Below are 26,281 nucleotides of genomic sequence, written 5' to 3' on the forward strand. Positions count from 1 at the left end.
TGGACCCACCTGTTTGGTTAAATAGTCCAATATCACAAGTCCCAGTTTGCCTCAGAGCGCTGTACAATCTGTACAACACAGGACGCCTTTTACTGCATCACATGAGCAAATAATATACATGTGATTTATTACCAAAAGGTGCTTTTTATCACACTGGGATTGTCATGATTTGCTGTTTTGATTCAAGCTCCAAGAGTCACAAACATCCATCACATCAACATGTGCTTCTGTTTGAGGGTGGAGTAAATTAGACACCACCCAAAAGATGGACTCACTTTATCTGCAGCTCAAGTAAAGTAAATGTACAACAGTTCAAGTCTTTAAAGTGATGTTGTTTTCTTCTTCTATCACTGACCTGCAGGTGATGGAAGGAGATTAATAGAACATATTCAGAATGCCGCTCAGGTAAGCGCTATGTTTTTTTTCAACAAATTAAATGTTTTTAGAATCCAAACCTTGTATCAAGGTTGTTTCCAGGTGTCTTTGTGCTTCTACGTGCACACACCTGCTGCTTGTGCTCAGATCCTCTGGGAGGAACATTTTGCATTTGTTACGGGTCTCAGGAACGGAGCCACGAGGCGTTTATTTACACCTGCATGTGGTTTCTCTGCAGTGAGCAGGAGTCACGCCCTAAAACTACCTGTGTGCACCTGCTCCTGTGTCGATAGTTCCTCTTGAGGCAACTCCTTCCTCTTACCTCTGCTGCTCCCGTTGCCTAGCAACCGATAGCACTTAAAGCCTTAAAACCCCCAAAACGTATAAAGTACAAATGAGGAAGATAATACCTCTTATTTCATTTATTTTAGGAAGACTCGCTCGATATATTTCAGGCTGAGAAAAGAACATTTTCCGATTATTTTAAATTCAAATTAAGTCAGTTAATGTAATTCTCTAATTTATGATTACTTTCAGCTAAAAGTATTATTGCAATCTTAAAGCAGATCAGAGTCCATCAATGTTCCTCCTGCGTAAAACACAACTAAACGTAAAGTTTTAATCACACCACAAAACTAAAGGAGCAAAGCAAGTTTCTTTGTATTTATTCTGTAACGTTACTGACAGAAAGTGATATTTTAAAACTTGTCTGCCTGAGCTCACTTTGGTCCAATTCTGTTCATAATATGAAGTATAAGTTATATATAAAACTGTCACAGCGTCAACTCTAAAGTGGGACAGTTAAGTCATTAATGTGTCTTTTCACTAATGACTACAGGCGGATGCTCGACTGCGTTAACGTTTATTTTATTTTAAGTCTTGTCTGTATTTAAAAACGTGACAATGGGTAGATATTCGAGTGAATACTATTAACGTTATATTTAAAAGTGAACTGTCTGATCATCCACCTCCGTCCTGAACAAAAATTAAATCCTCGTCGGCCCCCGATGGTTTTCTACTTGTTACTTGTGTTAAAAACCTCCTTTTACACAGAGAACAAGTCCAGAGACACAGAACAAGTATCATTTGCAGTGTGAAAGTGGAACGTACTCTACATGATGTTAAAGTTCTAGCTGCTTTATTTATGGCTCATGCTGCAGTGTGATGTGCTTTCTACCCCGAGAGATTCCTCTGAACTCTTTGTGGAAAGAGCCCAAAATGGGTTTTGTAGCAGTTTATTGTATTTTAGATATTTTAGATTTTGTTAATGATCAGAAATGGTTCCCCACCAGGAAAATAGCACCTTTAAAAAGAAGCAGCAAGTAACCTTTTCTCATGTATGTGATTCATCCTGCAGAAATCAGAACTACATCGGATGTTGACCATAGCAGACGCTCCAGGTCTGTCCACCTACATCTTGATGGATCTCCACACTGGATCCCTGCAGCCAGCAGGGCGACATTTGCCTGTTGCCCCGACTGGCTGCAGGGATCCAGTGTGAAATGTGCTTCTGTTTGAGGGTGGAGTAAATTAGACACCACCCAAAAGATGGACTCACTTTATCTGCAGCTCAAGTAAAGTAAATGTACAACAGTTCAAGTCTTTAAAGGGATGTTTTTTCTTCTTCTATCACTGACCTGCAGAAATAAGAAGAGAATTTAAAGATCTTGTTCGTAAGGTTCTTCTGGTAAGCGTTACTTCATTTTTTAAACAAAATAATGAAATGTTTTTAGAATCCAAACCTTGTATCAAGGTTGTTTCCAGGTTTTCCAGGTGTCTTGGTGCTGCTACGTGCACACACCTGCTACGTGCACACACCTGCTGCTTGTGCTCAGATCCTCTGGGAGGAACCTGATGATCCATCGATCCAAACCTGGTCTCTTGTGGCCATTAGTCCTCTTCAGCTTTGTTTCTTCTGTTGTTCACGTGTTGTTTGTTTGTGTCTCAGTCCGTCATCCAGATTTTAACACTTTGCTCAACAGCAACATGTCAAAATCATAAAAACTCTTTGTACTGATATTAAATCCTACGCTGGAGTATAAAATACTGAAACAATGTGATTTAAATGAGGCCACAGGTTGGTAGTCACATGACATCTCCTACGTGGTCACGTGACCCTCCCTTTGCTTCCACGTGGTGGCTCACACCAGTTTGCCACTTTCCTCCTGAGCCGATGGTTTTCTACTTGTTACTTGTGTTAAAAACCTCCTTTTACACAGAGAACAAGTCCAGAGACACAGAACAAGTATCATTTGCAGTGTGAAAGTGGAACGTACTCTACATGATGTTAAAGTTCTAGCTGCTTTATTTATGGCTCATGCTGCAGTGTGATGTGCTTTCTACCCCGAGAGATTCCTCTGAACTCTTTGTGGAAGGAGCCCAAAATGGGTTTTGTAGCAGTTTATTTTAGAAAAACAGACTCGTTAGTTTTAATACAAAGAGGCAGAAGTATTTAAATCAGTGATTGTTAATCATCAGGAGATGACTCCTCACGAGGAAAATAGCACCTTTAAAAAGAAGCAGCAAGTAACCATTTCTCATGTATGTGATTCATCCTGCAGGAGTTCACATCAGCACCACGTCAGGATGAGAGACCAGAAGACCCCGATTCAGGTCTGTCCACCTACATCTTGATGGATCTCCACACTGGATCCCTGCAGCCAGCAGGGTGACATTTGCCTGTTGCCCCGACTGGCTGCAGGGATCCAGTGTGAAATGTGCTTCTGTTTGAGGGTGGAGTAAATTAGACACCACCCAAAAGATGGACTCACTTTATCTGCAGCTCAAGTAAAGTAAATGTACAACAGTTCAAATCTTTAAAGTGATGTTTTTTCTTCTTCTATCACTGACCTGCAGAAATAAGAAGAGAATTTAAAGATCTTGTTCGTAAGGTTCTTCTGGTAAGCGTTACTTCATTTTTTAAACAAAATAATGAACTGTTTTTAGAATCCAAACCTTGTATCAAGGTTGTTTCCAGGTTTTCCAGGTGTCTTGGTGCTGCTACGTGCACACACCTGCTACGTGCACACACCTGCTGCTTGTGCTCAGATCCTCTGGGAGGAACCTGATGATCCATCGATCCAAACCTGGTCTCTTGTGGCCATTAGTCCTCTTCAGCTTTGTTTCTTCTGTTGTGCACGTGTTGTTTGTTTGTGTCTCAGTCCGTCATCCAGATTTTAACACTTTGCTCAACAGCAACATGTCAGAATCATAAAAACTCTTTGTACTGATATTAAATCCCACGTTGGAGTATAAAATACTGAAACAATGTGATTTAAATGAGGCCACAGGTTGGTGGTCACATGACATCTCCTACGTGGTCACGTGACCTTTGCTTCCACCTGGTGGCTCACACCAGTTTGCCACTTTCCTCCTGAGCCGATGGTTTTCTACTTGTTACTTGTGTTAAAAACCTCCTTTTACACAGAGAACAAGTCCAGAGACACAGAACAAGTATCATTTGCAGTGTGAAAGTGGAACGTACTCTACATGATGTTAAAGTTCTAGCTGCTTTATTTATGGCTCATGCTGCAGTGTGATGTGCTTTCTACCCCGAGAGATTCCTCTGAACTCTTTGTGGAAGGAGCCCAAAATGGGTTTTGTAGCAGTTTATTTTAGAAAAACAGACTCGTTAGTTTTAATACAAAGAGGCAGAAGTATTTAAATCAGTGACTGTTAATCATCAGGAGATGACTCCTCACGAGGAAAATAGCACCTTTAAAAAGAAGCAGCAAGTAACCTTTTCTCATGTATGTGATTCATCCTGCAGAGAATAACATCAGCACCACGTCAGGATGAGAGCCCAGCAGACCCCGATTCAGGTCTGTCCACCTACATCTTGATGGATCTCCACACTGGATCCCTGCAGCCGGCAGGGCGACATTTGCCTGTTGCCCCGACTGGCTGCAGGGATCCAGTGTGAAATGTGCTTCTGTTTGAGGGTGGAGTAAATTAGACACCACCCAAAAGATGGACTCACTTTATCTGCAGCTCAAGTAAAGTAAATGTACAACAGTTCAAGTCTTTAAAGTGATGTTTTTTCTTCTTCTATCACTGACCTGCAGATTTAAGAAGAAGATTTGAAGATCTTGTTTCTTCAGTTATTCTGGTAAGTGTTACTTCTTTTTTTTAAACAAAATAATGAAATGTTTTTAGAATCCAAACCTTGTGTATGAGGTTGATTCCAGGTGGCTTTGTGCTACTTGCTGCTACATGAACACTATAAGAATTTATTTTTAGATTTTGGGGGGTCCCCGACAAATATTTTTAACATTAAAAAGGATTGTGACAATTATAGGTCTTTAGTGACGTTTTATATTTCTAACAATAATTAATTCATTAATTTCCTACCGCGATTGGGCAGCCAATAGCATCACAGATAGTTGTTGTGGTCTATGATGCAGACACGAAGGTTATTGTTGAACGAAGCCTCACAAAGAGTGAAATCCCTCATGAAAATGCTGTAAGTGCTTCGATTATCTTTATATCTCCAGAATAATTGCTTATTATAGTAAAATATTTGGAGTTGGTGTTCCTACATCAAAAGTTGCATAAACTAACTTAGATACCCAGTGTAACGTGACCCAGTGAGCATTTTTGGGTTGAAAAGATGTTGAATTAACGTTTATTTTTTTTCAACGTCTATTTGTAGACGTCTATAGTAGATGTCTACAAATAGACGTTGAGAAAAAAAAACTTTCACTTTTAAACCATTTTGCAACCTCTTTTCAACGTCGGGTCACAGACGTCTTTTAAACAGATAAATTGCTCGCTGGAAAAGTACAAGTTACACAGTCAGTTGTCATGACAACAGCTCTTAACAAAGGACAACACATTTGATTAATTTGTATTTATTAATATCAATATAACACTAAACACGTTTCCTATACAAAAATAAAATATATTTTGTGAAAATAAACTATAAAATTATAAGTGCAGCAACAACATGAACCAGTTAGTTTAGAATGTTGTGTTTGTAAACCATTTTTCAGAATCATTGGCACTTCATTGTTAGATTCTGTAACAAGATCTGGTTCTGAGTCACTTGAATCGTGATCGTAAACCTGAAATCAGCTTCGTCCCCTCATCGTCACTTCAATGATTCAGAATGCACAGAACACCTCAGATTCCTCTAGTCAACATGTTCATTCAAATTATTGTACGTTCAATTCCTACAACAGAGATGATTCAAATATTCAGAGTAGTACACCAGGTGTAAGACAGGACAAACTCCATCAGGTGTAACCTCCATCAGGTGTAACCTCCATCAGGTGTAACCTGTGAGGAGGGAAGAACAAAGACTTTAGGGAAAAGGAAAAATTTGTAATTTGGGTTTATGATGACATTAATAAAAAAAGTGACTAATAATAACAGCAGCAGCAGTTAGTGTGTTAGAACCCTAATTCATAAATTATTTTCTTATTACATTATAAACAAGGTAACAATTCATCTGCAACTTATTCCATCTCTGGAGTAACACTTCCAGGTACTTTACACAGTATCATACTTTACAAAGTACCCTTAAGCATGCAGTAACTTAAAGGTACAATGTTTTGGCCAGTTATTGGCCAACGTGTCATTGGAGAGAGTTTAAAACAATGATTAAATGTTACTGAGCATCACACACATTCAAAAGTAGCTTTTTCTTAGCATCACAATTCAAGATCTTAGTAATGACATCTTTTACATTTAAGATCAACGTTGATAAAGTAATAAATAAGTTGTTGTCCTGCAGGAAGCTTTGGTACCTGGTTTGATTCTTCATGTCACCTTTCATCTGATCATTTCCTAAAGAGCAACAATTTACACTTTAGACTTTTAAGGCCTCACCTGATTGGTGAGATTTAAGCTGCAGGATTCAGGAAGCTTCTGTTATATATTTTTATTCTTGAAAAAAAAAAGGGAAGAAATCAAATCTTTTTCAACTCTTACAATTTTTATAAACGGGTCATCAGGTGTCTTTACTCTTAATCTTAACTCTTTAATAACGACACACACTGATTCTTTGGTAATAAGTCACAGAACAGAGAGGGACCTTTTAATCACTAAAACACAAGACAAGTATGAAGATTTAACAAGTTCTACGTTTTCACCCATTACAAAAATACACATTGTCTGCTTGCATGTACAGTATTTACTCATCATTGTGTTTAGAAGGTTATCTATTATTGTAAAGAGGACTCATTCATTTCAATACAAAGAGGCAGAAGTATTTAAATCAGTGACTGTTAATCATCAGGAGATGACTCCTCACCAGGAAAATAGCACCTTTAAAAAGAAGCAGCAAGTAACCTTTTCTTATGTATGTGATTCATCCTGCAGAGATTAACATCAGAACCACCTCAGATGTTGAGCCCAGCAGACGCTTCAGGTCTGTCCACCTACATCTTGATGGATCTCCACACTGGATCCCTGCAGCCAGCAGGGCGACATTTGCCTGTTGCCCCGACTGGCTGCAGGGATCCAGTGTGAAATGTGCTTCTGTTTGAGGGTGGAGTAAATTAGACACCACCCAAAAGATGGACTCACTTTATCTGCAGCTCAAGTAAAGTAAATGTACAACAGTTCAAGTCTTTAAAGGACTGTTTTTTCTTCTTCTATCACTGACCTGCAGGTGTAGGAAGAAGATTTAAAGTTCTTGTTCATGAAGCTCTTCTGGTAAGTGTTACTTCTTTTTTTAACAAAATAATAAAATGTTTTTAGAATCCAAACCTCGTCCCAAGGTTGTTTCCAGGTTTTCCAGGTGTCTTGGTGCTGCTATGTGCACACACCTGCTACGTGCACACACCTGCTGCTTGTGCTCAGATCCTCTGGGAGGAACCTGATGATCCATCGATCCAAACCTGGTCTCTTGTGGCCATTAGTCCTCTTCAGCTTTGTTTCTTCTGTTGTTCACGTGTTGTTTGTTTGTGTCTCAGTCCGTCATCCAGATTTTAACACTTTGCTCAACAGCATCGATTAACCAGTCATATTTTTTTTCTACAAATAATCATAAAAAACTGCATTAAAAAGCTTTAATTTTCAACCCTTTATTATAAAACAGAACTGCAAATTCTATGGAAGTAAATCTGTGCCATCGGGGGTTGAAATAAAAAGTTGATTGAATTTCTAGCACTGAATATTTATGCATTGAAATGATGTTCCTGAATGTTTTTCAACATTAAAACACCAAAAAAAAATGTTGAAATATTCGAAATGGAGGCTACAATATTCAACCCCAAAAAATTCAACCTTGGCACACCAACATCCGGGACACTAAGGAAGAGCAATCGATTCTAGATTCAAGATCAGGAGCGTGCGTCAAGCTAAAGGAGCGAGCACCCAAAACACCTTCGGCTTTGGATTGTATCCATGTCCAATAATAACGGGACTTTAACTCTTCTTCATGTCATCAGTGTGGTTTGTGTCTGTAAGATTCCGTAATAGACAGCTGACATTTGTACATTAACAGACTGTGTTGGACATGAACTAAGCGGAAGTTAAACGAGAGCGTACAGCCGCTCACAATACGCCTCTTCTTCTAGTTTTGAATTCATTTAATGATGCTGAGATCCTTGGACAAGCTGTTAGGAGTGATTGGCGGAGTTTTGAAAACCAGGAACGCGCTTGAAGAGGCAGATGAGCCGCTGTATCGTAGTGGGGGGGGGGGGGGGATCCTTTTTCACAGCGGCACAAGCCGATCTCAGTTGGGTATTAAGTCCACATTCAAAGTCCACGTAACGTTAAATGAGTCTTCATGGCCATGGGTAAACTTTATTGAGGATCTGGCACAACACAGCGACTTGCAAGTAGCGCAGAGTCTTACATAAAGGGATGTACGTCTTAATGCGAGGCTTTAGAATTTATCTCAAAGGGATCCTGTATTTGCTCGTAAAGTCTGAAACGAGAACCCATTTTTCAGTGACTGTGTTACGTGCCTACTGGTTTTTGAACTACTGGTTTGGCTACGGGTGCGTGTTTGTTTCCCCCGGCAGGCAGGTGTTGTCTGCCTCCGTCACTTGAGTCGTCACACATTTGCAAACATATTGTGCTGAAAATGTTCAAAAAGCGATTACGATTGTATAAGTGAGCACTACGTCACTGCCACGTATGAAAAAATAAATAAAAGAACATTTATTAAAAGTCCGCCACAACCGGGATTCGAACCGTGTCGCGCAAAATAACGTTGTGCCACTAAGTGGCTGCGTTACACACTCGGCCAACCGAGTTTATAGAATTTTAGCTCATTTGTATAGTTGTAAGAGTTTTATATCGTCAGTGGTGAGCAAACGTTTTGGTTCAGGGTGAACATTATATGTTCTTTTATGTATTTCTTCATACGTTGCCACACTGACATAAAGAAGAGTTAAAGTCCTGTTATTATTGGACATGGCTACAATCCGAAGCCGAAGGTGTTTTGGGTGCTCGCTCCTTTAGCTTGACGCACGCTCCTGATCTTGAATCTAGAATCGATTGCTCGTCCTTAGTGTCCCGCATATTGGTGTGCCAAGGTTGAATTTTTTTGCGGTGTTTTAATGTTGAAAAACATTCAGATACATCATTTCAATGCATAAATATTCAGTGCTAGAAATTCAATCAACTTTTTATTTCAACCCCCGATGACAAAGATTTACTTCCATAAAATTCACATTGCAAAAATACTTTAGAAAGTACATGTTTTTTCTTGAACATAATAATTATTGATTCAAAATAAATAAAAATACAAATCATAAAATTAAACAGGATGTTTTAATGTTAGAACTTTTTCTCTACACACTCACAGACGCACACTCTTACACACAGACACACACCCCATGTTCACTTGAAGCTCATTAAATTATTACCATTGTTGTAGTGCAAGTTAAATAAATGTTTTCATCACACCTAAATACAGCAAAGTGCTATGAGATGAATTTAAAATGGCATTTGTAAATAAATGCATTAGAGGCTTCTTAGTTTAATGGATCACCGTGTCTCTTTACAGGCAACACATCAACTACCGTAAAACCCACAGTAGATGTGCACTAGACTACCGTAAAACCCACAGTAGATGTGCACTAGACTACCGTAAAACCCACAGTAGATGTGCACTAGACTACCGTAAAACCCACAGTAGATGTGCACTAGACTACCGTAAAACCCACAGTAGATGTGCACTAGACTACCGTAAAACCCACAGTAGATGTGCACTAGACTACCGTAAAACCCACAGTAGATGTGCACTAGACTGCCGTAAAACCCACAGTAGATGTGCACTAGATTACCGTAAAACCCACAGTAGATGTGCACTAGACTACCGTAAAACCCACAGTAGATGTGCACTAGACTACCGTAAAACCCACAGTAGATGTGCACTAGACTACCGTAAATGACAGCATTAAAAAGTACAAAACGTAGAAATAGATTTCTCAACAATAACCGAAAAGGGACGAAGCACAAAATATATACAAGACAACAGATTGAAAAATGAATGGTCCAAAAAAGGCGAGTAAATAAAATTGTGTCTTTAGTCTTGCTAACTGCTTCTCTGCTGTTATTAGCGAGCTAACGCTAGCTTGATCAGCTGGATGACGAGTAAACAGCAGCAGAAGAGCTGCTGGAGGCTCTTTATGTTCCTCACGTCCAAACAGGACAACGTGGTGCTCTCATGCCACGTTACGTTCATCTTTTTTATATTATCAATATTATTGAAGCCCTACAATCATAAAAACTCTTTGTACGGATATCAAATCCTACGCTGGAGTATAAAATAGTGAAACAATGTGATTTAAACGAGGCCACAGGTTGGTAGTCACATGACATCTCCTACGTGGTCACGTGACCCTCCCTTTGCTTCCACGTGGTGGCTCACACCAGTTTGCCACTTTCCTCCTGAGCCGATGGTTTTCTACTTGTTACTTGTGTTAAAAACCTCCTTTTACACAGAGAACAAGTCCAGAGACACAGAACAAGTATCATTTGCAGTGTGAAAGTGGAACGTACTCTACATGATGTTAAAGTTCTAGCTGCTTTATTTATGGCTCATGCTGCAGTGTGATGTGCTTTCTACCCCGAGAGATTCCTCTGAACTCTTTGTGGAAAGAGCCCAAAATGGGTTTTGTACCAGTTTATTGTATTTTAGAAAAACAGACTCATTAGTTTTTAATACAAAGAGGCAGAAGTATTTAAATCAGTGATTGTTAATCATCAGGAGATGACTCCTCACCAGGAAAATAGCACCTTTAAAAAGAAGCAGCAAGTAACCTTTTCTTATGTATGTGATTCATCCTGCAGAGAGCAGCACTACATCAGGTGTTTAGACCAGAAGACATCAATCCAGGTCTGTCCACCTACATCTTGATGGATCTCCACACTGGATCCCTGCAGCCAGCAGGGTGACATTTGCCTGTTGCCCCGACTGGCTGCAGGGATCCAGTGTGAAATGTGCTTCTGTTTGAGGGTGGAGTAAATTAGACACCACCCAAAAGATGGACTCACTTTATCTGCAGCTCAAGTAAAGTAAATGTACAACAGTTCAAGTCTTTAAAGGACTGTTTTTTCTTCTTCTATCACTGACCTGCAGATTTAGGAAAAAGATTTGAAAATCTTGTTTCTTCAGTTCTTCAGGTAAGTGTTACTTCTTTTTTTAAACAAAATAATGAAATGTTTTTTACAATCCAAACCTTGTGTAAGAGCCATTTTTGTTGTTGTTTGTCTGTTAGCACCACCCTAGGGAGGTGAGAGGAGGTGTTACAATTAGGCCGCAATGGCTATATAATCAGGGGGGTTACTGGGCACAGGTGTTGGGTGTTGGGTGTTGGAAGGGAAATAGTTTTTTGACCGTGAAGGTAAACAGGAACGATTGGCATTGGTATGTATATATGAAGAAGAACAAAATAAAGGACAGTAAAAGAGTGGGAGACTCATGAACATTTGTCACGCGTCAAAAACAAACCACACGAAACACCAACCAAGAGGAACTCGGTGTGTGAGGCCAAGGGCCTCTACACCTCGTGTCAAGGTTGTTTCCAGGTGTCTTGGTGCTGCTACGTGCACACACCTGCTACGTGCACACACCTGCTACGTGCACACACCTGCTGCTTGTGCTCAGATCCTCTGGGAGGAACCTGATGATCCATCGATCCAAACCTGGTCTCTTGTGGCCATTAGTCCTCTTCAGCTTTGTTTCTTCTGTTGTTCACGTGTTGTTTGTTTGTGTCTCAGTCCGTCATCCAGATTTTAACACTTTGCTCAACAGCAACATGTCAGAATCTTAAAAACTCTTTGTACAGATATTAAATCCCACGTTGGAGTATAAAATACTGAAACAATGTGATTTAAATGAGGCCACAGGTTGGTGGTCACATGACATCTCCTACGTGGTCACGTGACCTTTGCTTCCACGTGGTGGCTCACACCAGTTTGCCACTTTCCTCCTGAGCCGATGGTTTTCTACTTGTTACTTGTGTTAAAAACCTCCTTTTACACAGAGAACAAGTCCAGAGACACAGAACAAGTATCATTTGCAGTGTGAAAGTGGAACGTACTCTACATGATGTTAAAGTTCTAGCTGCTTTATTTATGGCTCATGCTGCAGTGTGATGTGCTTTCTACCCCGAGAGATTCCTCTCAACTCTTTGTGGAAAGAGACCAAAATGGGTTTTGTAGCAGTTTATTTTAGAAAAACAGACTCGTTTTAGACAAAGAGGCAGAAGTATTTAAATCAGTGACTGTTAATCATCAGGAGATGACTCCTCACGAGGAAAATAGCACCTTTAAAAAGAAGCAGCAAGTAACCTTTTCTCATGTATGTGATTCATCCTGCAGGAGTTCACATCAGCACCACGTCAGGATGAGAGCCCAGAAGACCCCGATTCAGGTCTGTCCACCTACATCTTGATGGATCTCCACACTGGATCCCTGCAGCCAGCAGGGTGACATTTGCCTGTTGCCCCGACTGGCTGCAGGGATCCAGTGTGAAATGTGCTTCTGTTTGAGGGTGGAGTAAATTAGACACCACCCAAAAGATGGACTCACTTTATCTGCAGCTCAAGTAAAGTAAATGTACAACAGTTCAAGTCTTTAAAGGACTGTTTTTTCTTCTTCTATCACTGACCTGCAGGTGTAGGAAGAAGATTTGAAGATCTTGTTTCTTCAGTTATTCTGGTAAGTGTTACTTCTTTTTTTAAACAAAATAATGAAATGTTTTTAGAATCCAAACCTTGTGTATGAGGTTGATTCCAGGTGGCTTTGTGCTACTTGCTGCTACATGAACACTATAAGAATTTATTTTTAGATTTTGGGGGGTCCCCGACAAATATTTTTAACATTAAAAAGGATTGTGACAATTATAGGTCTTTAGTGACGTTTTATATTTCTAACAATAATTAATTCATTAATTTCCTACCGCGATTGGGCAGCCAATAGCATCACAGATAGTTGTTGTGGTCTATGATGCAGACACGAAGGTTATTGTTGAACGAAGCCTCACAAAGAGTGAAATCCCTCATGAAAATGCTGTAAGTGCTTCGATTATCTTTATATCTCCAGAATAATTGCTTATTATAGTAAAATATTTGGAGTTGGTGTTCCTACATCAAAAGTTGCATAAACTAACTTAGATACCCAGTGTAACGTGACCCAGTGAGCATTTTTGGGTTGAAAAGATGTTGAATTAACGTTTATTTTTTTTCAACGTCTATTTGTAGACGTCTATAGTAGATGTCTACAAATAGACGTTGAGAAAAAAAAACTTTCACTTTTAAACCATTTTGCAACCTCTTTTCAACGTCGGGTCACAGACGTCTTTTAAACAGATAAATTGCTCGCTGGAAAAGTACAAGTTACACAGTCAGTTGTCATGACAACAGCTCTTAACAAAGGACAACACATTTGATTAATTTGTATTTATTAATATCAATATAACACTAAACACGTTTCCTATACAAAAATAAAATATATTTTGTGAAAATAAACTATAAAATTATAAGTGCAGCAACAACACGAACCAGTTAGTTTAGAATGTTGTGTTTGTAAACCATTTTTCAGAATCATTGGCACTTCATTTTCAGATTCTGTAACTAGATCTGGTTCTGAGTCACTTGAATCGTGATCGTAAACCTGAAATCAGCTTCGTCCCCTCATCGTCACTTCAATGATTCAGAATGCACAGAACACCTCAGATTCCTCTAGTCAACATGTTCATTCAAATTATTGTACGTTCAATTCCTACAACAGAGATGATTCAAATATTCAGAGTAGTACACCAGGTGTAAGACAGGACAAACTCCATCAGGTGTAACCTCCATCAGGTGTAACCTCCATCAGGTGTAACCTGTGAGGAGGGAAGAACAAAGACTTTAGGGAAAAGGAAAAATTTGTAATTTGGGTTTATGATGACATTAATAAAAAAAGTGACTAATAATAACAGCAGCAGCAGTTAGTGTGTTAGAACCCTAATTCATAAATTATTTTCTTATTACATTATAAACAAGGTAACAATTCATCTGCAACTTATTCCATCTCTGGAGTAACACTTCCAGGTACTTTACACAGTATCATACTTTACAAAGTACCCTTAAGCATGCAGTAACTTAAAGGTACAATGTTTGTTTACAGGCCTCAACTTGTTGAATTCAGCCCATGTGATCTGTGTTTAGGTCGCGTTGCTTTAAAAACATGTATTTTCAATATGAAATGGGAACAACAATAATATGATACGTGTACAGCAACAACAAACGCATTAAAAACACCAAACACACAGAAAATACTCTGCAGCGTTTACTTTTGGTCCAGTTCATGTTGAACCTCAGCGCCACTGGGAGCAGAACTCGTTCTCTTACCTCCACATGGACATAATATATCTTGGTACAAGAACATATGCACGTTTAATAAACAAATAATTAGAAAATCAAATGAATAGATAATGCAGTACGAGGGGGGGGGGTCCATTTCCTGCAGCATCTCAATCCTGTGGAAGTAATTTAAGGGGGAAAAAATGTGGACAAACTTTGAATGTGTCGCTCACAGAACATGTTACAATGTGATGGGCGGTGCCTTCAGATCATGTGACCTGCCGTTGGGATGATGGACACATGGCGTCATTCAGAGAGGAGACGCTAAAACAACATAGGGACACAAGTATCGACCCACATGCTGCGTGACTTAAAGAAAACCAGAACCCGGTTACCAGTGACGGCTAAATGACACGAGTCGGACGCTGTTCCCATTGATCCCTGCAGTGTCTCCCCCAGGTTTACTACTTCATGAGGGGGGGGGCGCTCCCTTGTTAGAATGATGGGAAACACTAAACTGGCAGCAGTCTGTTAGTAAAACCTGTTTCAGGCCCGCCACTAAAAAGCGTGCGGCCCGAATCGTTGTCCAACAGGTAAAGAAACCTGACAGGTCCTTCAATGATTAAAGAGGAAAGTTTCCCCAAATCCCAGAATTCTGCTGGTAGTTTTCAGTATTATTAAAGCTTTCTATTTATTAGTTTATGTGACCTGCTTTAATGCTGAAAGATTCTCGTCTACAAACGTTATCAGAGAGCTTAAAAACAATGATTAAATGTTACTGAGCATCACACACATTCAAAAGTAGCTTTTTCTTAGCATCACAATTCAAGATCTTAGTAATGACATCTTTTACATTTAAGATCAACGTTGATAAAGTAATAAATATGTTGTTGTCCTGCAGGAAGCTTTGGTACCTGGTTTGATTCTTCATGTCACCTTTCATCTGATAATTTCCTAAAGAGCAACGATTTACACTTTAGACTTTTAAGGCCTCACCTGATTGGTGAGATTTAAGCTGCAGGATTCAGGAAGCTTCTGTTATATATTTTTATTCTTAATGAAAAAGGGAAGAAATCAAATCTTTTTCAACTCTGACAATTTTTATAAACGGGTCATCAGGTGTCTTTACTCTTAATCTTATCTCTTTAATAACGACACACACTGATTCTTTGGTAATAAGTCACAGAACAGAGAGGGACCTTTTAATCACTAAAACACAAGACAAGTATGAAGATTTAACAAGTTCTAAGTTTTCACCCATTACAAAAACACACATTGTCTGCTTGCATGTACAGTATTTACTCATCATTCTGTTTAGAAGGTCATCTATTATTGTAAAGAGGACTCATTCATTTTAATACAAAGAGGCAGAAGTATTTAAATCAGTGACTGTTAATCATCAGGAGATGACTCCTCACCAGGAAAATAGCACCTTTAAAAAGAAGCAGCAAGTAACCTTTTCTCATGTATGTGATTCATCCTGCAGAGATCAACACCAGATCAGAAGTTGAGCCCAGCAGACGATTCAGGTCTGTCCACCTACATCTTGATGGATCTCCACACTGGATCCCTGCAGCCAGCAGGGTGACATTTGCCTGTTGCCCCGACTGGCTGCAGGGATCCAGTGTGAAATGTGCTTCTGTTTGAGGGTGGAGTAAATTAGACACCACCCAAAAGATGGACTCACTTTATCTGCAGCTCAAGTAAAGTAAATGTACAACAGTTCAAGTCTTTAAAGGACTGTTTTTTCTTCTTCTATCACTGACCTGCAGATTTAGGAAGAAGATTTGAAAATCTTGTTTCTTCAGTTCTTCAGGTAAGTGTTACTTCTTTTTTTAAACAAAATAATGAAATGTTTTTTACAATCCAAACCTTGTGTAAGAGCCATTTTTGTTGTTGTTTGTCTGTTGGCACCACCCTAGGGAGGTGAGAGGAGGTGTTACAATTAGGCCGCAATGGCTATATAATCAGGGGGGTTACTGGGCACAGGTGTTGGGTGTTGGGTGTTGGAAGGGAAATAGTTTTTTGACCGTGAAGGTAAACAGGAACGATTGGCATTGGTATGTATATATGAAGAAGAACAAAATAAAGGACAGTAAAAGAGTGGGAGACTCATGAACATTTGTCACGCGTCAAAAACAAACCACACGAAACACCAACCAAGAGGAACTCGGTGTGTGAGGCCAAGGGCCTCTACACCTCGTGTCAAGGTTGTTTCCAGGTTTTCCAGGTGTCTTGGTGCTGCTACGTGCACACACCTGCTACGTGCACACACCTGCTGCTTGTGCTCAGATCCTCTGGGAGGAACCTGATGATCCATCGATCCAAACCTGGTCTCTTGTGGCCATTAGTCCTCTTCAGCTTTGTTTCTTCTGTTGTGCACGTGTTGTTTGTTTGTGTCTCAGTCCGTCATCCAGATTTTAACACTTTGCTCAACAGCAACGTGTCAAAACCTGCAACTAACAATTATTTTGATAATTGATTTAATCGGTCATATTTCTATTCTACGATTAATTATAAAAAAACGGCATTAAAAAGCTTCAATTTTCATTCCTTTATTGTAAAACAGAACTGCAAATTCACATTGCAAAAATACTTTAGAAAGTACATGTTGTTTCTTGAACATAATAATTATTCATTAAAAAAAAATCAAAATACAAATCAGAAAATTAAATAGGATATGTTTTAATGTTAGAACTTTTTCTCTACACACACTCACAGACGCACACTTACACACAGACGCACACCCCATGTTCACTTGAAGCTCATTAAATTATTACCATCGTTGTAGTGCAAGTTAAATAAATGTATTCATCACACCTAAATACAGCAAAGTGCTATGAGATGAATTTAAAATTGCATTTGTAAATAAATGCATTAGAGGCTTCTTGGTTTAATGGATCACCGTGTGTCTCTTTACAGGCAACACATCAACTACCGTAGAACCCACAGTAGATGTGCACTAGACTACCGTAAAACCCACAGTAGATGTGCACTAGACTACCGTAAAACCCACAGTAGATGTGCACTAGACTACCGTAAAACCCACAGTAGATGTGCACTAGACTACCGTAAATGACAGCATTTTAAAAGTACAACACGTAGAAATACTGTAGATTTCTTAACAATAACCCAAAAGAGACAAACTACAAAATATATACAAGACAACAGATTGAAAAATGAATGGTCCAAAAAAGGCGAGTAAATAAAATCGTGTCTTTAGTCTTGCTAACTGCTTCTCTGCTGTTATTAGCGAGCTAACGCTAGCTTGATCAGCTGGATGACGAGTAAACAGCAGCAGAAGAGCTGCTGGAGGCTCTTTATGTTCCTCACGTCCAAACAGGACAACGTGGTGCTCTCATGCCACGTTACGTTGACCTTTCTAGTTCATTAAATGTGAAATGCTTTCACACCTTCACTCGAACAGGTGTCTTTACCTGCGTCATGTGACTCACAACAACTGCTGCTGGCTGCTCTTTCCTCTACGACGGCTCGGCCTTTTGTATTTTTTTTTTTTATTGCTCTGCGCAAATCTCTACAACTCGTTGAGTGATGTAATAATCGCACGACACAACGAATCGATCATGAAGTTTGTTGCCAACTCCTTTAATAATCATCTACACAAGTGTGATGTTGGAGTGAGATTAACAAACAATGATTAAATGTTACTAAGCTTCACACTTTTTTTTTAAGCATCACAATTGGAGATACTAATATTTTACATTTAAGGTCAATGTATAAAAAGTAAGAAATATGTTTTAACTGTGCTGAATGTGCGAAACCAATTTTTTTTATATATTATAATATTATCGATTTATTATTGAAGCCTAACAAAATCATAAAAACTCTTTGTACAGATAATAAATCCCACGTTGGTGTCTAAAATACCGCAACAATGTGATTTAAATGAGGCCACAAGTTGGTAGTCACATGACATCTCCTACGTGGTCACGTGACCTTTGCTTTCACGTGGTGGCTCACACCAGTTTGCCACTTTCCTCCTGAGCCGATGGTTTTCTACTTGTTACTTGTGTTAAAAACCTCCTTTTACACAGAGAACAAGTCCAGAGACACAGAACAAGTATCATTTGCAGTGTGAAAGTGGAACGTACTCTACATGATGTTAAAGTTCTAGCTGCTTTATTTATGGCTCATGCTGCAGTGTGACGTGCTTTCTACCCCGAGAGATTCCTCTGAACTCTTTGTGAAAAGAGCCCCAAGTGGGTTTTGTAGCAGTTTATTGTATTTTAGAAAGACCGACTCATTAGTTTCTAAGACAAAGAAGCAGAAATATTTAAATCAGTGACTGTTAATCATCAGGAGATGACTCCTCACCAGGAAAATAGCACCTTTAAAAAGAAGCAGCAAGTAACCTTTTCTCATGTATGTGATTCATCCTGCAGGAAGAACTTAAACGTCAGTTCCTCGATCATCTCAACAAGAAAAAGGCTTCGAGGGAGAAGATGGTCAGAATTTAACAATTAAATCCCAGAAGTCTGCTGGTAGTTTGCAGCCTCAAACAGACTCATTCATTTTAATACAAAGAGGCAGAAGTATTTAAATCAGTGACTGTTAATCATCAGGAGATGACTCCTCACGAGGAAAATAGCACCTTTAAAAAGAAGCAGCAAGTAACCTTTTCTCATGTATGTGATTCATCCTGCAGGCAAAACTTGCACGTCAGTTGCTGGATGAACTCAACAAGAAAGTGCCTTCGAGGGAGGAGATGGTCAGAATTTAACAATTAAATCCCAGAAGTCTGCTGGTAGTTTGCAGCCTCAAACAGACTCATTCATTTTAATACAAAGAGGCAGAAGTATTTAAATCAGTGACTGTTAATCATCAGGAGATGACTCCTCACGAGGAAAATAGCACCTTTAAAAAGAAGCAGCAAGTAACCTTTTCTCATGTATGTGATTCATCCTGCAGGAAGAACTTGAACGTCTGTTGCTGGATCATCTCACCAAGAAAGCGGCTTTGGGGGAGGAGATGGTCAGAATTTAACAATTAAATCCCAGAAGTCTGCTGGTAGTTTGCAGCCTCAAACAGACTCATTCATTTTAATACAAAGAGGCAGAAGTATTTAAATAAGTGACTGTTAATCATCAGGAGATGACTCCTCACGAGGAAAATAGCACCTTTAAAAAGAAGCAGCAAGTAACCTTTTCTCATGTATGTGATTCATCCTGCAGACAAATCTTGAACTTCAGTTGCTGGATCATCTCAACAAGAAAAAGGCTTCGGGGGAGAAGATGATGGTCAGAATTTAACAATTAAATCCCAGAAGTCTGCTGGTAGTTTGCAGCCTCAAACAGACTCATTCATTTTAATACAAAGAGACAGAAGTACCGTATTTTCGCGACTATACGGCGCACTGAATTATTAGGCGCACTTTCAATTATTGGCCAAGTTTAGAACTATTTTCATATATAGGGCACACCGGATTATAAGGCGCATAGAATAGAACAGTGTTTCTGGTCGCGGACCCGTCATGCCTTTGCATGGGAAAATACATTTTTTTTTAAAAAGGGACTTTTGGTTAATGCAGCGGAGTTTCGTTTTTTTTTCCGGCTCGTCCGTCCATGTTCTCCGTCACCGCGGCAATTAGAACGCGGAAGCACCTCCCCCCCTGTCGACACCGCTAGCGAACGCGGAAGCACTGCACCCCCCCCCCCCCCCCCCCCCCCCCTTGACCGATCGAATTGGGTTGCGGCTAGTCATTAAGGAGTAAAGGTGGGTCCCGGAGCGAGACAAGTTGAGAACCACTGGAATAGAATACTGCAGTAAAACGTTTGACTGGGGTTGCGTTCTGCATCCACTAGATCGGGCTGTGCTAAATCAAATGTTTTTAAGCGTTCTGAAAATTCTTCACTCCCATGGTAACGTTGTTCAAACGTTAATGTGGGTATTAACAATATCTCTGAACCTCCAACTTTCGTTCTCGATTAATGAAAACATTCTTGCTAAATGCTTTGGTGCATCTTGCACCGAGAGGCAGCGCTGGAACAGACGGTGGACCGTCAGCGCGATCCCGACATCCAACTACGAGCTTTAATATACTGTAGCGACTCTCGCTAATGAATCTCTGGACAATGTGCTTATCTTCTGCTTTTATTGTGGAGAAACAGGCTACTGTCGGCCGAACAAAAACACACCATCGCTCTCCAAAACAACAACAACTCCCGCGTCCCCATAGGTGGCACTAAGATGAGTGACGTAACATTGTGCGCCCTTCACTGACCATCCCAAAACTCTGTAAAGTGCAACGCCGCTCCAGAACATGAAAACACAGTCCGTTACAATACACAACCAATTGATCCATATATATGGCGCTCCGGATTACAAGGCGCACGCGTCGTTTTTTTAGAAAAAAAAGGATTTTAAGTGCACCTTATAGTCGCGAAAATACGGTATTTAAATCAGTGATTGTTAATCATCAGGAGATGACTCCTCACGAGGAAAATAGCACCTTTAAAAAGAAGCAGCGAGTAACCTTTTCTCATGTATGTGATTCTTCCTGCAGGCAGAACTTGAACTTCTGAATGTGAGACCTGCATCTCCTCCAGCTTTGTGAAACCTGACGCTGGATCGATTCAGCCAGAAAGCGGCTTTGGGCGAGAAGATTCTCTTTAACAATCAAATCCCAGAATTCTGCTGGTAGTTTGCAGCCTCATTGAAGCTTTTTATGTTTTGGTTCATGTTACCTGCTTTAATGCTGAAAGAATCTCTTCTACACAAGTGTGATGTTGGAGTGAGATTAACAAACAATGATTAAATGTTACTAAGCTTCACACTTTTTTTTTAAGCATCACAATTGGAGATACTAATATTTTACATTTAAGGTCATTGTATAAAAAGTAAGAAATATGTTTTAACTGTGCTGAATGTGCGAAACCAATTTTTTTTTGTAAATATGTTTCCATGTTGTATTTAGTCATTATACATTATGACGCTTTAACAAGTTTCCACCCAAAACCAAACCTGCTAAAAGAATAATGTACAAGTAAATACTGTACATGCAAGCAGACAAATATGCAATGTGCATTTTTTCCATTCTAAATAGGACCATATGTAGTATTATATGGTGTATTTAAGATTATTTGCTTACATATAATCTATATTATACATTCAAGAAAACATCTACCAAAACAATTTATATTGTCTTGTGTGATATTTTGTCTATAAATCAATGGATTTTCATCATTTGTTTTAAAGGTGAACTATGAAGGTTTTCTTGTAAAAAAAACACAATGTTTACCTGAAGTTTTTTTCTTGCCAAAATGCATCTTTGAGTCCACGTTCCTTCACCAGGAAATATCATGTGAATAGTAGATTACTTGACCTGATCATCAAAGTTCAACTTATAGAAATAATCATCAACGTATGAAAAAATGTATTTCCATTGCATTACAGTTTTATTATTATTGAATATGATTTTTAATAAACTTTTCTTCTCCAAACATTTTCTTTTCCTTGTAATCATGATTATTTTTAGAGACGTGACCATGTTTTAAATGTTATTTAAATATTGTGACACAAGTTAAAAGTTCTCCATCATTGATCTGAAACAATCGATGACTCATCTCCAACGAGCTCCAAACATCTCTGTGGACCCCTGGTTTGTAATCGAGTACCTGAACTGTGTGGCTCCATCGTTGCGTCTCTGACCCGACAGACCACGTGACTGCAGCTACAGCCACGGACATCCATCACGAGTCCCGTTATGAACCATCGCTCCATCCTATTTACTCCGGTCCTTCTCTTCTCATTGATCAATACGCTCTACAGCCACAAGATGGCGACATCATTACATTGTCACTGCCTTAACAAAACCCGTGACGTCATCTGTGGAGGGACAGAGGGTGAGCGAAGGACAAATGTCTTGAGACGCATGACGTCATCCTCCACTAATATGAGAATACATCTCTGCCAAACATGAGAGGAGCCAGAATCCACAGGACGACTGCTTCAAATAAGGGGACCAAATGGAAGTGATTGGTGGATGAAGAGGGGGGGGGGGGTGAAGGTTATTCCAGACATTATTCCTCAATGAGAGCAGAAGGAAAGAGGAGATGATGATCACTGTTACGCACTAAAGAGGAGACACTGTCTTCTGTCCTGGTCTTTTTGTCCCAAGATGTCTGTTGTTTCTTTCTCTCTTTGTCCTCATTTTCTCCCCCTGTCACCCAGAGGAGAGAAGGACTGAGGAGGTCAGTGGTGAGGAGGAGAAATGAGACAAAGATGAATAAGATGGTTGTAGAGAAGTCTGGAAAGGGTTCATTTGAGGAGATGGTGAAAGGGTGAATTTTAGAGGAGGAGAGGATGACAAAGGTTGCTGTGATTTGAGAAGAACTGACAGCAGGAAGGAGAGGAGAACATGAGAGTAGAGAGAAGAGAAGATGTGAAAGGAGGAAGGAGAAGAGGAAACAGAATGAGAAAAGAGTGAAAGGAGAGGAGGACATGAAGAGAGAAAAGGAGGAGTAAGGAGAGAAGGATGGAAGGAAGGTAAAAGAAGAACTGAGGACAAAGAGTAGAACAGTGAAAGGAAATCAAAGAAGAAAAGTGGACAGGGAGGAGGAGGTGAGGGAAGGGGAGAGGATTTGAGATGTGAGGAGGAGAGAAGCAGAGAGGAGAAGAAGGAAATAAAACAGAAGAAAGGAACAAGAGACAGAACTTAGGTGAATGAGGGAGAAAAAAGGTGAGAGAGGTCAGAGGTGAGGAAAGAGGAAATAGACGACTGTAGAGGATGTGAAAGGAGGACACAGAAGAGGGAGCGAGAGATGGAGAGGAGATGAAGGGAGATGGAAGGAGATATGATGCAACAGGTGAGGAGAGAAGTAGAGGAGGAAAAGTGACTGCATGGCTGAGGAGAAGACACAAGGAGAGGAGAGGAGGAGACATAGGAGGAGAGAAGGAGGAGAGGGCAAGAGAGAGGATGGAAGAGACAAGGAGAGGACAGATGATAGAGGTCTAAGGAGAGGAGACAATATTTGAGGACAAGAGGTGATGGACTAAGGAAAGGAAAGAAGAGGAAGGGGGCAAGGAGAGGTGAGGAATAAGGCAAAGAGGAAAGGAAACTAGGTTAACGAGAGGAGAGAAGGATGATTTAAGGAAAGAGCAAAGACGAGACTGGAGGAGAACCAAGGACGGCAGGAAGGACGTCCAGAGGACATCAGGACGTCCAGAGGACATCAGGACAATATGTGACGTGAAAAAGAGTAAATAAACGATTCGGATCTGACTTGAAAATAAATGTTTCCAGATGATGAATAAATGACAAATAAAGGAGCATTTCCTGCTGTTGGTATGAAAATCTGTGTCTTCTTTTATTTTCTGTAATACTGTGGAAAAATACTTACATTTTGAAAAAAATGAAACAAACTTTAAATGAAATTAAAACAAAACACTTTGAATAATAATTTGGACATTTTGTACAGTTTTTTTTCCTTGAACAAAAGGGAAAAGCAACATATCAACATGAACATAATACACATGTGAACAATATATGGGGATGAAATAAAGAGATTATCTGCTGATGGTAACACGTCCCCCCCCCCCCCCACACACACACCTCCACGTCTTCAAGAGCAACACAGAGTCCTTCACGACGTCCCGATCACCGTCCTCACGCTCAGAGACGCCAAACCCAACGTCCATTAATCCTGCTCACTAGTGCAGATGTTGCAGAGAGAAGATCAGCATCTGGACGAGGGACGAGCTCCACTGGTGTCTTAAGGCCACGTGACGTCTCCTTCCCTCCGTCTCCTTCCCTCCGTCTCCTTCCCTCTGTCTCCTTCCCTCCGTCTCCTTCCCTCTGTCTCCTTCCCTCCGTCTCCTTCCCTCTGTCTCCTTCCCTCTGTCTCCTTCCCTCCGTCTCCTTCCCTCCGTCTCCTTGCCTCTGTCTCCTTCCCTCCGTCTCCTTCCCTCCGTCTCCTTCCCTCCGTCTCCTTCCCTCCGTCTCCTTGCCTCTGTCTCCTTCCCTCCGTCTCCTTCCCTCCGTCTCCTTCCCTCCGTCTCCTTGCCTCTGTCTCCTTCCCTCCGTCTCCTTCCCTCTGTCTCCTTCCCTCCGTCTCCTTCCCTCTGTCTCCTTCCCTCTGTCTCCTTCCCTCTGTCTCCTTCCCTCTGTCTCCTTCCCTCCGTCTCCTTCCCTCTGTCTCCTTCCCTCCGTCTCCTTCCCTCTGTCTCCTTCCCTCTGTCTCCTTCCCTCTGTCTCCTTCCCTCTGTCTCCTTCCCTCCGTCTCCTTCCCTCTGTCTCCTTGCCTCTGTCTCCTTCCCTCCGTCTCCTTCCCTCCGTCTCCTTCCCTCTGTCTCCTTCCCTCCGTCTCCTTCCCTCTGTCTCCTTCCCTCTGTCTCCTTCCCTCTGTCTCCTTCCCTCCCCCCCAAAAGCAAATATACACATTAATGCAAGAGAGTGTTCTACATGCTCCATGTGATCAGCTTGGAGGAAGCAATGGGAGGAAGGTATATTATCTCCTTCTGTTCCATTAAAAGAAGGTGGAGCCTCTTCATGTGGAAGCTGCCATGTGGCTGTCAACACGACGCTGGGCGAGTAAAGTCCATCAAACTGCAGTCTGAGGTTCACATGCAGAGGGACAGGGACCTGAACGTCCTCGCCTTGGTACCTGGACGCCTCAGGACGTCCTCCGTGTCAAAGTGACTCCTTCTGCACGAGGTCATGACGACAGTCCCCAAAAAAAAGGTTTTGACAAGGTAACGGTTTGAAGAACCAAGGCTTTGAGGACCATGTCAATTTAAACGGGTTCTTCTCTCCACAACTACTGAGGGTTTATGTGGTGACCTCGAAGCTACAAGCTTCCACCTGACCTGCATCAGACCAGGTTCCTTTTCTCAAAGTGAAATAGGGGCAATAAATACATTATTTACCGCCCCACACCACTTAATGATATAATATAGTGTATCTGAGGAGGGTTCATAGTACAAAGCCTTAATGAGCCGCTCAGATATCTGGCTTCAGGCCTTTTGATTTTAGGCTTCTCCAAAAAGTACAGCGGAGCTACAAGAAGGTGACTCTCTCTCTGCTGTGACCTTTGGATGAAGCAGAAGAGCCCTTAAGGTCACACATGAAGAATAGAACCAAGGAGCTGATCAAACTCTGACTGGTTGGATCCCCTCGCTGCTGGAGAGCGCTTTGTTGGTGGGAGACTCGTTCCAACGCGAGAGGAGGTCAGAGGTCAGTAGCAACATTTTACACGCCGATGGTGACGAGCCTGTGGGGTTAAAGGTCAATCCCACGCTGACACAGTACAACGGACAAAAAAAAGCAGCTTTTCTGTTGCAGGGAACAAAGCAGTGAAGGAATGCACAGAGGAGCGTAGCAGCTAAACAGAAGCCTCTGCAGCTCCACGCTGACATGTGGGACTCCACGAGGCTCAAAGCCAGCGTCCATCGCGCTGAACGCCGCCGCCGCCGTTTGAGAGCAAAGGGGCGTCCAGTCCGGAGACGGGGAGTCAGAGGAGGAGTTCCACGCCAAACGCAGACCTCCATCCAGCAGCATTTGGCCCTGCTGGATGTTCATCATTTTGGGATGAAGCTCTTCTAAAGTCTTCTCATTTTTAGACATCAGCTTTTAGTCTTTTAAGGAAACTCCAAACGTTTCCAATAACGATCACATTAAAAAGTGAGTTTCCCCCCAAAAACGCTGAACCTTTGGTCCACATCTCCTTATAAAAATACTATGAAATGTTTCTGAATGACTTTTCTTTTCCACACGCTTCGGTATAAATATGGAGAGAAAAAACAAAGTGAGAGAAACACATCCTTCTGAACACTTGAGGGAAGGGAAGAACCTTTTTGTACAAAGTGCAGGATGAAAACCTCGTATCACAAACACAGTTTACAGCATCGACCTGGAGTGAAAGATTGAGTATAGAAACGATTTAAAGTGAGTCATGAGGAGGAGAGCGAGCGCAGAGGGACGCCTGCTACAACTCCTCCTCCTTCCCCCTCAGTCCAGACCGCCCCCCCCCCCCCCCGCCCCCGCCCCCCCACCCCTCCATCGCCATCCGCTCTTTACAAAAGAAGACATCGCTCATCAGTCTGAGTGTGTTGGCACAGAAGCATCGGCACTCTGGTCTCTAACCCAATATAAGGACAAATATATTCATGGTCCAAGCTGCAAAACATCAAAGCAACTG

The 26,281-nt window shown here is 40.9% G+C and overlaps 1 protein-coding gene across 3 annotated transcripts in view; it reads left to right on the forward strand.

Moving 5' to 3' along the window:
- The window catches only part of LOC119207491 (uncharacterized), a 39,928-nt gene extending 18,340 nt beyond the window's left edge, over positions 1 to 21,588 (forward strand). For 2 of the 3 annotated variants that reach the window (XM_062557629.1, XM_062557628.1), the window contains 20 exons: positions 362 to 405; positions 1,733 to 1,775; positions 2,019 to 2,062; positions 2,937 to 2,988; positions 3,232 to 3,275; positions 4,145 to 4,196; positions 4,440 to 4,483; positions 6,697 to 6,745; positions 6,989 to 7,032; positions 10,627 to 10,672; positions 10,916 to 10,959; positions 12,160 to 12,211; positions 12,455 to 12,498; positions 15,613 to 15,655; positions 15,899 to 15,942; positions 18,530 to 18,592; positions 18,793 to 18,855; positions 19,056 to 19,118; positions 19,319 to 19,384; positions 20,650 to 21,588. In XM_062557629.1, the coding sequence (XP_062413613.1) occupies positions 362 to 405; positions 1,733 to 1,775; positions 2,019 to 2,062; positions 2,937 to 2,988; positions 3,232 to 3,275; positions 4,145 to 4,196; positions 4,440 to 4,483; positions 6,697 to 6,745; positions 6,989 to 7,032; positions 10,627 to 10,672; positions 10,916 to 10,959; positions 12,160 to 12,211; positions 12,455 to 12,498; positions 15,613 to 15,655; positions 15,899 to 15,942; positions 18,530 to 18,592; positions 18,793 to 18,855; positions 19,056 to 19,118; positions 19,319 to 19,384; positions 20,650 to 20,700 (995 nt within the window). In that variant the 3' untranslated portion in view covers positions 20,701 to 21,588. The remainder of the gene's footprint in view (positions 1 to 361; positions 406 to 1,732; positions 1,776 to 2,018; positions 2,063 to 2,936; positions 2,989 to 3,231; positions 3,276 to 4,144; positions 4,197 to 4,439; positions 4,484 to 6,696; positions 6,746 to 6,988; positions 7,033 to 10,626; positions 10,673 to 10,915; positions 10,960 to 12,159; positions 12,212 to 12,454; positions 12,499 to 15,612; positions 15,656 to 15,898; positions 15,943 to 18,529; positions 18,593 to 18,792; positions 18,856 to 19,055; positions 19,119 to 19,318; positions 19,385 to 20,649) is intronic. The other variant, XM_062557630.1, reaches the window with a different exon arrangement.
- Positions 21,589 to 26,281: the final 4,693 nt, after the last annotated feature.

Source organism: Pungitius pungitius, chromosome 15, assembly GCF_949316345.1.
Source record: "Pungitius pungitius chromosome 15, fPunPun2.1, whole genome shotgun sequence".
NCBI classification, from domain to species: domain Eukaryota; kingdom Metazoa; phylum Chordata; class Actinopteri; order Perciformes; family Gasterosteidae; genus Pungitius; species Pungitius pungitius.